Source organism: Psammomys obesus, unplaced genomic scaffold, assembly GCF_907164565.1.
Source record: "Psammomys obesus unplaced genomic scaffold, mPsaObe1.curated_primary_1811, whole genome shotgun sequence".
NCBI classification, from domain to species: domain Eukaryota; kingdom Metazoa; phylum Chordata; class Mammalia; order Rodentia; family Muridae; genus Psammomys; species Psammomys obesus.
In genome coordinates, this window is record NW_026596234.1 from 12545919 (window position 1) to 12560491 (window position 14573).

A 14573-nucleotide genomic window follows, 5' to 3' on the forward strand; every position below is an offset into this window, starting at 1 on the left:
ATCATCGCACAACACATGGCACTATTCAGGCAGACCTGGTGCTGGAGACCTGCATTTTGATCTGAAGTAAGCAGAATAAGAATGTGTCACACACTGGGATATGGTGGCACACGCCTGTGATCCCAGCACTCGGGAGGCAGAGACAGGCAGATTTCTGTGAGTTGGAGACCAGCCTGGTTTACAAAGTGAGTCCAGGACAGCCAAGGCTACACAGAGAAGCCCTTCCTTGAAACAAATAAACAAAAAGACTGTGTCTATCTGACCAAAGGTTGAGCATAGGAGACCTCAAAGCCAGTCTCCACAGTGACACACTTCCTCCAACAAGACCACACCTGCTAATAGTGCCACTCCCTATGGCCAAGCATTCAACCACATGAGACTATGGGGGCCGTACTTATTCAAGCTACCACATATGGCCAATTTCTAATTCATTTCCAAATATTTTATATTCATTTTCTTGTTCACTCCTTACTCCATTTATAAAAAAATAATTAACACACTAATTGTAAAAGACTCCCAGAAGCACTATTAATAAGTTGAGCCCATTTTTTACAGATAGCATATATAGAAACCAACCACATTTTTCTCATACATTTGCTTTTGAAATCCATCTTTCCCCAAAGACATTTCTATTTTCCTTTCACTTGGCATGTGTATGGGCACACATGCCACTCTGAGAATGCCACGGCACATGTGTGGAGCTCCGAGGATGAATTTGCAGATGTTGGTTCTCTCCCTCCATCCCGTGGGTCCCTGGGACCAACTCAGGTCATCAGGCTTGTTGGCAAGCGCCTTTATCCACGGAACCGTCTTGCAGACCCATCATGGATTTATTGCTCCATAACAAACCAGCACACACACCCCCCCCAATTGGTGACTTAAAATTATGAAACTGGTTATTTTGCTACATATTTACTGGTATGGATCTTGTGGCTCTGCTTCATGTGATTCTATATGCAGCTGAGGCCACCCAAGGACTTGACTGCACGCAATGGCTCACTCCTTGGGTCTGAAGCCTTGACAAGGCTGCCTGGAAGGTGAGGCAGGCTGGGAAAGGTTTGTCTGCTTCTCCACATTGCCCCTCTGCTTCTTTCGATTTCCACTCGATCTCTGGTAACTAGGTAACTAAACTCATGCCCAAGCTCTAGAAACACTGCGAACAACCCTGACTGCCATGAAATCAGGTTTGTTTCTTGAAACCCGCCTTCTGATGCCCCCTTTATTTAAAGTCACAACACGGTCACATCTGAAGCAGGAGACAATATGCAAGCATTAAATCACTGGAAGTCTGGCTCGCTGGGAGCCATCTCTCAGCCTCTACACCTCAGTGGGTTTTGTTGTTGTTTTGTTATTGAACAATAACAGATAACTGTGTCAGAAACCCCCAGGCCTTCCAGTGAGTAAGACATATTACATGATTTTCCTCTTTTAACATATATATATAATTTGTCCTTGTGGATGAAGGGCTAGTTTCTATATTACTCACATTGTATATGATTGGTTTTGTTAAAATATATTGTTAAGGGTCTGGAGAGATGGCTTAGTGGTTTAGGGCACTGGCTGCTCTTCCAGAGGAACAGAGTTTGGTTAGCAGCACTTACATGATACCCTCTCCTGGCCTCCTCAGGCACCAGGCACAGCACGCAAATAGTGGACAGACATACATGCTGGCAATATATGCAGTCCCTGAGCTGTCAAAGCGGTACTCTATAAGAACTGTCAAAGCGGCGTCCCCTCCTTCCAGCCCCAGCCTGCACAGCCACCACAGGAGCTGTCAAAATGGAGGCACCTGTCCAGACAGTGACATCTCCTCAGCCTGCGTCCCTGAGTTAACAACACGGGAGCTGTCCAAGGTGTCTGCACCTTCTTTCTCACCTCAGCCTGCTGCCATAGTGGGATGTCACCCCAGGAGCTGTCCACGGTGGCAGGATCTCCTCTTCAGTGTCCAAAAGCGGCTCCACAACAACGGGGCCTCAGCCAAAGCCTCCTGCAGTCGGGAAGATCTTCCCATCCTAACCCAAGGATCTGGTGAAGGAAAAAAGGGGTGAAAATCCCTTTTTTTGGTGGGTGAAAACCCACCAATCCCTGAGCTCCCCAAGCTTAGGACTTGAAATCCACCAACCCTCACTCTGGGGATCTCCACCCTGAAAAGCTCCACCCCCTAAGATACACGACAGAATCCCTGCCCTTTGTTCAGTTCCCTGCTGTCCTCTCCTGGGAGCAGGGTCAGGTAACCTGGGATTTGTCCCTTCACACCCTGGACTCTCCCAATAATTCTATTTTATGAGATTGGCTGCCTGGGGTGACCCTCTCATTGGAAGAAGCCAAGAAGCAATGAAGAGAAGAAGCAAAGATGTGGAGTGGGACTGAGGCTCCTGAGCTCCTGAGCTCAGCTGGGGACACCCTCCCTTAGGAACTGCAAGACCTCTGCTGACGAGGCTTCCTCTCAGAGCTGTGTGGTTCCTGGGCTCTCATGCCTCAGGATGCCCTTCCCTTGGGACACTGTCCCACCTCAGAGTGGTGTGTGTCCTGGGTTCCCATGTCTCACGATATCCTCCTCCCATTGGGATGCCTTCTCCCCCTCAAAGCTGTGTGGTTCCTGGGCTTCCAAGGCCCAAGATACTTTTCCATCAGAGCAGGAAGGACAACAATATACCCATACATATAAAATAAAATTTGAAAAAAGAAAGTATGCTGATAAAATATTTTGTCATTAATTGTGATTAATGATTTCCCCTTCTGTAAAATTGGCAGAGTATTCACCTGTCGATAAACTCGGACAGCTGGGGATAAGCAATGTGACTATTGTTTTAAGGTCTTTAGAGGCGGTCTGGTTTGTCTTTGTTAGGTGTTTCTTCTGTAATTTTGGGAAGCTCACCGTTACTATTTTCATTCTGAGAGAACTCTTTGCTTATGATTGTTTTCTTAATACACTGTTGGAATTTCTTTCCAGATCTGTAATTTTTCTTTCTCACATTTCTTTTGTATTCATGGTTTAAAGCCTGGCGATTAAAACCCTAGTGCCCCAGGGGAGATCTGCTGGGCGGAGGCCGCGGCTCCTTGTGGGAAATGCAGTCCCGGACAGACTGCAGCACCCTTTGGAGAACCGTGGGAAGGGCCGCGCCGAGCCTCTGCGCATGCGCCGTCTCCCAGCCTCTGTAGACGCGCATCCGGTTAGCGGGGCTTTTCTAGGCGAGGCTCCCGCGGTCTCCCGGCGCCACGATTCTCCGGGGCCTTCTGGGAACTGTAAGAGAAGCGAGGTTCCCCCGCATACCCCCGAGCCAGAGGAATCCCGGGTGGCGACCTCGGGACAGGGTAAGAAGGACCGGGACCTTCTTGGGTCCTCGGATGCTCACGATTTCCAGTGGCCGGGGGAGGTCACCGGGCATCACGGGGCTTCGGGCCTCGGGGCGGGCAGCCTGGGAGGGACAGAAGTGTGTGCGTGCAAAAATCGGACCCCAGCAGTCCTGCGGATACCTATAGGCCCGTAAGCTTCAGGGCTGCGTAAGGGTTGAGCTGCGATTGAGGTCCAGAATGGGCAGGGTGACGCTTCATTGGAGGGTCTGTCGTTTGGAGGGAAGGGATGCCAGCCCTGGCTGAGGAAAAGGTTTCTCCATCACTTCGAACATGTCTCTCCTTAGCGTCTCCATGCTGTTCCACTAGAGTTGCTCAAACCTCGTCCGTCGTCATCCTGGGGTTTGCTGATTTCTTTAATATAGAAGAATGACACAGTGTACCGACAGAGAAGGTTTTTGAGATATTTAAACTTTTCAAATGAGGAAGGCAGCTGTTTTAACCATTTAGGTAGTTTGCTGGTGACAGAGCCAAGAATTGATTTCTGGCCTGTAGATTCCCAGGTCAGGCCTTTGTCCTCTGCTACATTTAAGCAGAGGCCTCTCGTGAGGGGGAGAGGAGTAGAGTGATTGATAATCATCTTAACATCCTGACTCCTGTCTGGGTTTTCTGATTTCATCTGCTGAATGCATTAGTAGGAAAACAGATAATTGATATAAAAAATACATACACATAAATAAATAATAAATAGATAGATAAATAAATAAGATCTCAGAGTCGCCTTTCTGCTGGCCTGCTGTTCCAGGCTTTATATATGCTAAAGTTTATTGATCTAATCTGGTATGAACTCCGAAGGGTTGCTTGTTTGTTTTTTAAGGAGGCAGAAGTAAGACAGTAAACCACCTTTGTTTCCATTCACACAGTAGGAAAAGCTCTGATTGGTTCATTCAGAGCTACTGTGGGCATTCCCTCAAGCAATTGCTTCCTGTATGATACTGGTCAGAGGCTCCTTTCCATGTTGCGTCTATAAGAGCTGCCAGCCAGTCTGCTGATGCCATTCCCCTTTCTTCGCCACCCAGCCTCCGATCATCATTCCTGGCCCTTTCTTGAGAGTACCTGAAAATGGACAGTACCCAGGTAAGTCACTGAGGGATTCACTTCTCACCTTTGGCAGTGAATCTTCATAGATTTGCGGCGTATAACATTCAGATAAAAGAGTAGAAATATATAAAATTCAGCGTCAGGAACAATAAGGGAATCAGATCAATCAGAAAAGTAAATGTCAAAAAACAAATTACTGCCAGATGGCGTAGCACTTGGGAGGTGGAGGCAGGTGGATCTCTTGAGTTCGAGGACAGCCTGGTCTACAGAGTGGGTTCCAAGACAGCCAGGGCTACACAGAGAACCCTGTCTCACGAGTAAATAAATAACCTGAAATGATGCACCCCTGTAGGATTATTCAGGTTGTATGACAAAAGACCCAAATGACACGAAGTAGGCTGTTAACCATGGTTTTCTATCATTTATTTATAAACGTGTTCTTAGAGAACATGAGCAGATGATGCAAATCACCTTTAGCAGGAACAGCTGTGGATTTCCTGTGACTAACAACTTGGCAAGGCCTAGGTGTTATAGATGTCTACTCTGTTTTCAGAGGCGTAGACAGCCTTCTGATCGCGCTCCATGGTGCAGTGATAAAACCTAGAGTAAATGGGTTGCATGTGTCTCAAACGATTTCTTTTTATCTTTAGTGCCTTTTTTTTTTGGAGAGAGCATGTGTGTGCATGCGTGTGTGTGTGTGTGTGTGTGTGTGTGTGTGTGTGTGTTGTGTTACTGTAGAGCCTCAAACTGATGATGCTCCTCCAGCCTCCTGAGTGTCTCAGCTCTGCCTTTAAAAAAGACATCACAGGGCACAGCTTGATTTTAGACTCTGTGGTAAAACTATTTCACTCACTTGTCTAATGTCTACTCACTCCCTGTGCACCACCCCTGTTGTGGCCAAAATTAGTGACCATTCACTTATTTTCAAACCGAATAGGTGGTTCCACTCCATGCTCCACCAAACTCTTTGTTGCCCTCGACAATGTGGCCATTCCTTCCTAAGTGCACTTCTGGCCGTTTCTAGCTGTCACTCAACTCTCTCTCTAACTCCCTAATCATTTCCTCCGTGTATCAGCTGCTCCCGCCTTCTTCCACCAGCATTGTGTGCTTCTCCTATTATTCTCTCCGCTAGCCTTTGTGTCATCTAGAGTTCCAAGTTGAACCCTTTGACCTCTGAAGTCTTCGTGCCTCTGAAGAGTCTCGGGGTGATTCTTGTGGTTCTCTGCAGGGGCTCTTCAGAAAGCACTTGGAGGCCTCCTGTGCAGAACAGAAATGAGGCCCCCGCCCCTGTCTGTTCAGTGTGCTTCTTCCTCATTGTTCCCTGCCAGTGTTGCTAATCTTTCCAGTTACACAAGCTAGAAAGAAAATGAGGCCCAGAGCCAGGTGTGATGGCGAGGCAGAGAAGCCCATCATTGAGGAGGCTAATGCAGGAGAATTGCTATGAGTTGAGGCCAGTCTGGGCTACAGTGTAAAACTGTCTCCAAAAGGGGGATGGGGAGAGAAAGAAAACGAGGCCTGTGTTAAGTCCTCCTATTCCTTGTTTCCAGTCACAGGCAGTTGTCAAGCCTTGCAACTATCAGATTGTACCCACCTTCTAGCCCTGCTTCCCTCCCCCCCAGTTCCTGCCTTTGGGATTGTCATAATAGAGTTTTCAAAGGTCCACTCACATCTCTCTCAAGTGTGTTGTCCACACTTACTTGTCTTGCTAGCAATACCCATCTGTAAATGTCTTGGTGCTGCAGCTGCCCAAGCAGGTCCGCGCGAATACAGGATAAAAGTTCAGCATCCTTGCTTTGACTTAACAAGGCCAGTTCCTTTCTGGCCTTTTTCTACTTTTCTTTAATTCCCGCCACTCCAGACCTTTCATTTAACAGCTGTGTATCGATCATAGCGTTTTGTACCGAACACTGCACCTGCAGCTTGGCAAAAGCTAGCACCTCTGCCCTCATGGAGCTTGCAGAATAGCATCTTTCTGGGGTTGACACCTAGGCAAGGCTCAGATCAGTATAAACAGATTTTCCCATCGGTGTGACCAGGACATAGTACATAAGACTGGGGCTCATCTTTTCTGTATGGCTGTCCCATACGCTATAGGCTATACCATCCCTTGACCTGCGTCCCTCTGCCAGAAGTCAGTAACATCGCTCTGGATTCCCAGACATTTGTGCCCCAGGAAGCAGGTGCCAGCCCTGTTGAGCCCTACTGCAGAAGGATGGTATTGTGCTCTAGTTATGCATCGGGTTTTACTTTAAACCAGCTCCCTGCTTTTTAAATAATTGTTAATTCTTTACATGACTTGAGACCACAGCCAGATACTGGGCAGCTGTCTCCATTTCTGCATGGTCTGCACATGTGGGCCTCCCTCCATGGGAGGCTGTCAGTCCTCCAGAGCACAGCCTGGGGCCTCCCATCTGCGTGCCCTCTCTGCCCCTGTGCCCCTCACAGTGAGGTTCATCTTCTCTTTTTGGTTTCCCTTTGCTTTCTTCTCAGAGGGCACAGGGTGCCAACAGAGGTGACCTGAGTTACCAGAATATGGGGTTTTGTCATTCTTCCCGAGCACCATTCAGTCTCTTCCAAGGGGAGTGCTCTCTGTCCTCTGCTGTGGCCTGTGTGCTCTTGCAGGCAGCTGACTCTGTCTTAAGTCACCTGTCCTCATCCGACTCTCACTGGCCTTTTCCTCCTAACATTTTGTGCAGTCATTCTCTCTAGTTACCGAGAGCTTATGTAGTCCTCATCTTGCCTGGATTATAATTATAAAGTACTGTTTATTACCAGGAAGCTCATTTCGGAGGGAGTGACTTAGAGAATATTTCATATGTGTAGTGAAATGCTTCTAGGAGACAGGAAGGAACGGTGCTACGAGGCACGTGTGCAGATGCGTGACCTATAATAGCTGCACCTGAGGCGGCACGTGTGGCAGGCTGGCACGCAGGGAGCACACGGGCTTCTGCAGAGCTGGGGAATGCTCACCTGTTACCACCGCACTTTGAGGCGGACTCAGACAAATGGAAGTGCAGAAGTCATAGACAGGTCTCATTCACACTTCCCTGGCTTCCCGGGGCCTGTCAGGACCAGAGTGCCGTGGTCAGAACCAGGAGAAAAAGCCAACCCCGTTCTGTCACTACGACAACAGTGCAGTACAGTATATATGCCGCCTTCAGCTCGGGGGTCCAGTGTGCCATTTGTCGTGTCTCCACGGCCTCTTGCAGTCTGGGATGTCCTTTGTCCTCATGACTTTTAAGTGGCCAGTTACCCTAGAGAGCACGTTCTGACTCCTCATCTGTAATGCCTTCGTCTTGTGACTACACTCTGTTGAATGACTTGTCCGGCCAGGTGTGGTGCTCTTTACAGACACCTCCGTGGATCTGAGTGGTCTCTAGACAAGAAGATTAGAAGCACCCCAGCAACCCCTGGACTTCTCGTCATGTTCACATCCTGGCCAGAAGCATGGGAAAAACAATCATTACTGGTGTTAACATGGTTATTGGTATTAATACATAGCCTGACCTAGAATTACACTATGATTTTCAAGTAAACCATGGGCCATTTGTACATTAAAAGAGTGTTTTACTGCTCTGTTGCAGTAACAAAAAAACTATATGGCTGATTTTCAGGTAAAGTGCCTCTGTGCTCTGCCCACTCCACAGGTTTCTTTCCTTGTAGATCACCTAAGTGTATTTCTACATGCTTACATCAGGACTGAAATGATCACCTCACAGAATCTAATGGCACAAAATAGGACCTTTTGTGGTCACCCTTTGCCTAGCTTGTATGTTCCTACCCAAAATGCAGGTCCTGCTGTGTCACCTGTCATACTGGGCACTCCTCGAGAGCAAGAACCACATTGCATATGAGTCAATAATTCAGGAATTTCAGGACACACTCTAAACTCTATGTTTAAAAAGCTCATTCACAGATAGTGGGCAGTTTCTGTTCTTTCATCCCCCGTGAAGTATCCCTCCATAGCCAACACTGCCCATTGGCAGTACCCTCGTTATACCTGATATTCCCACAAACACCCTGCTGCTCAGGTGTAATGATCTCCCATGAAACATGTTCTTTCAGAGATCACTTTCCTTCAAGGACTTGACTGTGGTCTTCACGCGTGAGGAGTGGCAACATCTGGGCCCTGCGCAGCGCATCCTGTACAGGGATGTGATGCTGGAGAACTACCGTAACCTCGTCTCAGTGGGTGAGTGCAATCCCCACGCCGCACCCCCGAGTTAGCCTTTCTTCCGTGTCAGGAGAACATGGGCAGATACTAGAAGTGAGTTCTCTCTCCCTCAGTCACAAGGGAGAAAGATGGTGACAGTTTGGACACACATGCATGCGTGTGCACTGCTCGTCACTAACTTGCGCCAGTCCCATTGAGCTATTGATGAGCCTCTCCACTGCTCAGTTTCCCCGTCCTTCAGTCCTTTGAGGTTCTCAGAGCTCGGTTCAAGTTCTGTACTATTTTTCATTAACAGGGTTTCGTATTAGCAAACCAGATGTGATCTTAAAATTGGAGAAAGGAGAGGAGCCTTGGATAATGGAAAGATCGCCACGTCAGAACCATGAAGGTAAATTTGATGACCGAGCAGGTAAAAACCAAAGAATTCAAGTCCAGGCTGGTTCATGATCGCAGTTGGAACCTATATGATTTTTCTTTCAAATCATCTAGGACCTAGAGCTCTAGAAGTGACTGAGGAAACTAGCTCTCGTGCTGTAGATGCTAAACTGTTCTTCCCAAAGAAGTCTATTCATTTATTGGCAGCATATAAAAATGTTTGACTTTGTGCGCTCTGTCCAGAGAAGCCAAGCCCCTTCGCCGCACACTGGTTCCTTTGTTTTCCCTACCAGGCCCACCCAGGTCCCCACCCAGGCGCCTTGCTTATTTCCTGACCATCCATGCCCACTCCCCTCCCACTGTGCTTTCCATTTTTCATTGTATTTGCATATATTCAGAGTTCTCAAGTCATTGAACAAAACGTCCAATTCGCCCCATCCTCCTGGTGTCTTCTGCACACTGACTTTCTGAAGGCTGCTTCACCTGGCCCCATCACTGTGCTGCTCTTCTCTTAGGTTCAGACCAAATCCTTATCCATTTCACCCAGTCAGCCATACTCCCAAGAGATGCTGGAGACTGTCCCGTACTGGACTGTGTCAGTGTCCCGGGCTCTTGTGTTCTTTGCCAGTTTCTTCTTTCTTTGACCCAGTTTAGTAAGCTGGTGTAGATGAATTTGCGTTTCCCTCCCTCCTCCTCCTTCCTCTCATCCTTTGTGTTATTGTTTATGTATTTTCTCTATGAATTCATAAAGTAGGATATATTTATACTTGAATTTCTTCAGGAGTGGAAAGCCAGCACTGAAGCCTTGGTCCCCCATAAGGCCTTTGTGCAGATTGTTGTTTCAAGAGTTCACAGAACTCACATACTAATGTTCCTTCTGTTCCTTCCTTCCAGAAGACGGTGATTCCTTAGAGAAGGACAAGGAAAGACAAGACAAACATTTGAAGCAGTTTTCAGTCTTCAGAAACAAAACAATGCCAGAAGAAGCCAATCTGTGTGAGAAAACAGTTGCTCTCAACACGAATAATGTTTCTTCAGAAAAAATGCTCCATAAATATGATCCAGGTGGAAATGACTTGAAGACTAATTCAGAAGAGACTGTTGCAAAGCAAAGCCAAGCAACTGCAAAGGTAACTGCTGAGCAAGATGGGAATGGGAAGCCAGCGCCCCGCAGAAAGCCTGACAAAAGTCACTCGGGGGCAAAACCGAACAAGCGTAGTGAAGTCAGGGATGTCAGTAGTCAAGGCGAAGATCCCCCTCAACACCAGAATAACCAGCCCTTGGAACAGAATAAAACCTCGGGTGGTGAGAAACCGCCCGAGGAGTCAGCCCATTCTGCAGGATCGGAGGAACGTGCTGAAAGAAAGCGAAATGAATGTGCTGAGTGTAGGAAAACCTTTTCTAAGAGGTCCACCCTCATTGTTCACCAGAGAATCCATACGGGAGAGAGGCCCTACGCTTGTAATTACTGTAGGAAAACTTTTCGTATAAAGGCAAGCCTCACTCGACACCAGCGAATTCACACTGGAGAGAGACCTTACAAATGCAAAGAGTGTGGGAAAGCCTTCATTGACAAATCTGCCCTCCTTGTGCATCAGAGAATCCATGGAGGGGAGAAGTCGTATGAGTGTAAGGAATGTGGAAAGACCTTCTTTCGGAAGTCAGCCCTGGCCGAGCATTTCAGGTCACACACAGGGGAGAAGCCTTATAAATGCAAGGAGTGCGGGAATGCCTTTGGCAAGAAATCTTACCTCATTGTGCACCAAAGAACTCACAGGGGAGAGAAGCCAAATGAATGTAAGGAGTGTGGGAAGACCTTCTTCTGTCTGTCAGCCCTGACAGCACATCAGAGAATTCACACTGGGGAAAAACCCTATGAGTGCAATGAGTGTGAAAAGACTTTCTTTTGTCAGTCTGCCCTCAACGTGCATCTGAGAAGTCACACCGGAGAGAAACCCTATAAATGCCGCCAGTGTGGGAAGTTTCTGTGCACCAAGTCTGCCCTGGTTGCACATCAGGTGATTCACAGAGGAAAAAAGTCTTTCGAGTGTAACGAATGTGGGAAGCTTTTCTACCTTAAGTCAACACTCACGATACATCAGAGAACTCACATAGGAGAGAAGCACGGTGTGGTCAGTAAGTGGGGCCGCACAGCCACCGGGAAGTCAAACTGCAGTGAGCAGAAAAGAGGGGACACAAAGGAGAAGCCTGGTGAGGCCAGTGAGCACAAGCGCACGGGCCACAAAACCTCACGCCGCTTTGCACACAAGAGAACCATATGGGAGAGGCCTTACGAATGTAATGAATGTGGGCGGTCCTACTGCCGGAAGTCCGCGCTCAGGCACCATCAGAAGACACACTCAGGAGAGAGGCCCTATGAGTGTAAAGAGTGTGGGAAAACCTTCTGCCAGAAGGTCTCCTTCACTGAACATCAGCGAACTCACACTGGGGAAAAACCGCACAAATGCAAAGAATGTGGGAAATCTTTCCGCCATAAGTCAGCATTCACAGTGCATAAGAGAATTCACACGGGGGAGAAACCGTACGCATGTAACGAATGTGGGAAGAGCTACCGTCGGCTCTGGACTCTGACTGAACACCAGAAAATACACACAGGGGAGAAACCCTACGAATGTAGTATGTGTAAGAAAACGTTTCGCCACAAATCGAACTTCCTTTTACATCAGAAAACTCACAAGAAGTAAATTCCAGCCAGGCAACAAATAATTTACATAATGCTCCAATCCTGGGTTATACATGAGGAGTGAGACCATGTCAGCACACACAGGGACTATTGTTCTTTTTTTTTTTTTTTTTTTCCAAAGTGAAACATCTCTTAACACCAGAGAGCTCTCGGGGGTGACATACAGTTTCTTTTATGAACATCGTACTTTCAGTGTGAACTGTGAAAACACTGAGCACTTCAAACCTTACACCAGGCGTGCCTGCCTCCCTTTCAGACCTTGAAGCAAACACTCCTCCCTTCTTGGTCACCTCCACAGTTAATTTGCATCGTGTATGTGGCCGGGTGTGAGGAGCCAGTCTTGGTTCGGGATCACCCGTTGCCAGTTGTTCCTGTGATAACTGAGTGTTTACAAGTTTACAGTATTAACAGCTCAGACTCTACTACCTGCTCGTCTTCTGTTAGTGACAGACCCTAGTCCCTTTGTCTGCAGTGGAGAGGCTGACAAACCGTTGTGCCCTTGCCCACCTGTAGTGACTCCCACACATGAGCGAGCACTTGCCAAAGCCGAGTCACTGCGTTTTTCTAATCCAGTGAGAGGCATAAGGTAGCTTGTAAGTGTCTGCAGCCAAGAAAACAGCATTTGCAGTTACCATGACAACAGTGGAACAGGCAGATTTGAATAGCAAAGAGGATTTGGGGAGTGTTTAAATCAAAAGTGTCTCTGCTGTTAGTGTTTTTAAATGCCTCTGTTAGCGGTTTAATTATGTCAGTATTCTCAAAAAATACCTTGATTTTTCTAATAAACGTGTCCATAGGGGTATTATTTAGAATTTACCTATCAGCCTCTTAGAAAAGGTCTCCGTGGTGCCAAATAGAATCAGTTCGTATGAATGAGTGCATAGCCAGAATGTCTGTAGTTCGTAGGGGGCTAATGTCCAGTGCTGGTAGCCAGCCACAAGTGGGATTTTCCACAAACGCAGCCCTGCTCTGATTGTGCTGTACATTTCCTAGGACAATGAAGTGAGTTTAGTTCATTGACAAAAACCAAAAAATAAACAAAAATAAAAAAATAAATAAATAAGGCCACTGGGTATCTGGCCATGGGCCTTGCACGCCTTGATTAAGCTGGCAAATTGGAGTGGCCAAAGCAAGTTGTATCATCCAACTCAGTCCTGGTGATGAGAGTCTCACCCTGACCTCCTGACCTGTGTGCGGCCTCTGCTTGAGATGTTGGGACCTTGGGTCAGGAAAGCCGCCCTTTGAGACCCGTCAGAAATCCCAAGATGATCTGTTTCTTCCGTTCGTATTTTACGTCTCTCAGTAAGGTAAACACGTATTTGTGAGCGCACATGGATTCCATGTGTACGAATATAAACTGAAAACGTGAATACATGTGCACATCAATAGTGATATTTTTCTGAAATTTTTAATAATTAAAAGATTTGGTTGCTGTTGCAGATAGACTTTTACCATCTGTTTTTAAAATTACTGATAGAGGCCCTGACAAGGACCAGCAAGCAAATGGTGCTTGCTGATGAGCCTGGCAGCCTGAGTGTGATCAAGTGTGATATGGCGTGTACACACACACACACACACACACACACACACACACACACACGGAATAAGTAAATACATAAAATCTAAAGTGTTTAAAAAAAACTCACTGATGGAATTCTTACCAAGTTTGTCAAAATGTGTCCCTTATACTTACTTTTCTTTGCTTGGTCTTCTGAGACTCACAGCTCCTTGTAAAGGAAGTTGTGGGGCTGTCTGTGTAGGTAGTTTTGTTCTCTGATGATCTGTACCCTAGCTGTCTAGTTGTGCCTTCTGCTTGCCATGCAGCGAATCACAATCCTGTGATTCCTGAATTGTTTGCCTTTATTGCGTAGACTCCGCGGATAGACGGGAGTGCTGTATGCTGGGGGAACGTGTTTTTTTCAAGCCTGATGGAAAAAAAAAAAAGTAAGTCTGCAAATGGAATGTCAGTGAGCCCCGAACACAGAAAAATCATAAGACACAGCAGAGTAAAACGTGAAGGTCCAGTGAGGGCTCAGCTGGTAGAGGTGATTGTTCTGCAAGCCAGCAACCCCGGAGACGTGTAATGGTGGACAGAGAGATGCGACTCCACAGCGGTGTCCTCAGACCACACACGGATTGAGGTGCAGCCATGTGCACATACCATAACAGTGTAGTTTTTAAAGTTTTTTTTTTTTTAACTCTGAGACATAAAAAATCAAAACTAATTAAATGTAAAAAAAAATTTTTTTTTTGAAAGCAGCTGAAGGGAACAGCGATGTGTAGGGTCTGTGAGCTTTGTACAGCTGCTGGAAGAAACTGCCTTACTGACCGGAAGAGCGGATCTCATCTCACAGACCTGAGACAGCAGACAGCCCCGGTGCCGCAAGTACCCTCCCTTCTGCCTGCCGGAGACCGGCTCTGCGTCTCCCGCATGCTCTTCAGCCTTCGCATCTGTTCTCACTGCGCATGTCTGTCTGCATTTCCGTTTTATCAGGACACGTCTGATCGGGGTCCCACCTTACTGAAACATGACCTCATGACATCTGTAAGAGCCTACCTCCGTGAGGTCTCATTTGGAGGGATTACAGGCTGGGAGGACTTCATCTGTTGGTACCTAAAAGTTGCCCCCGTGTGTACCAGATTAAAATCACAGTAGATGTCTCTTTTGTGGACTTTTACTGGGGAAAAATGCAGCGCTCACACCCACTCGACCTAGGAAGAAGACCTAGGTGAGACCAAAGTGAAAATTCACCAGCTGAGCAAGCCGGTGAGTTTGTTGAGATTACTAACGGGGCGGGGGGGGGGGGGGTGCTTACAGGAGCAGGGGTGGCCCAGAAGCAGCTGCGTCACGAAAATCCTGCCCCAGTGCGTGATGGCAGCTGCAGCCCCAGACCTCCCTGTACAGCCCGCGGCCAGCTGAGCAGT

At 47.3% G+C, this 14573-nt stretch overlaps 1 protein-coding gene across 2 annotated transcripts; it reads left to right on the forward strand.

Annotated features, from left to right (window-relative positions):
* The first annotated feature begins 3183 nt into the window (after window positions 1-3183).
* On the forward strand, window positions 3184-14309 carry Znf334 (zinc finger protein 334). 2 transcript variants are annotated; one of them, XM_055596284.1, is made up of 5 exons: window positions 3184-3315; window positions 4218-4431; window positions 8461-8587; window positions 8865-8957; window positions 9839-14309. In XM_055596284.1, exons 2-5 carry the CDS (start codon window positions 4417-4419, stop codon window positions 11647-11649), a joined length of 2046 nt encoding a protein of 681 aa, XP_055452259.1. In that variant the 5' UTR covers window positions 3184-3315; window positions 4218-4416; the 3' UTR covers window positions 11650-14309. The 2 variants fall into 2 exon arrangements, with proteins under 2 accessions (XP_055452259.1, XP_055452260.1); XM_055596285.1 differs by having other exon boundaries at window positions 4374-4431.
* The last annotated feature ends 264 nt before the right edge of the window (window positions 14310-14573 follow it).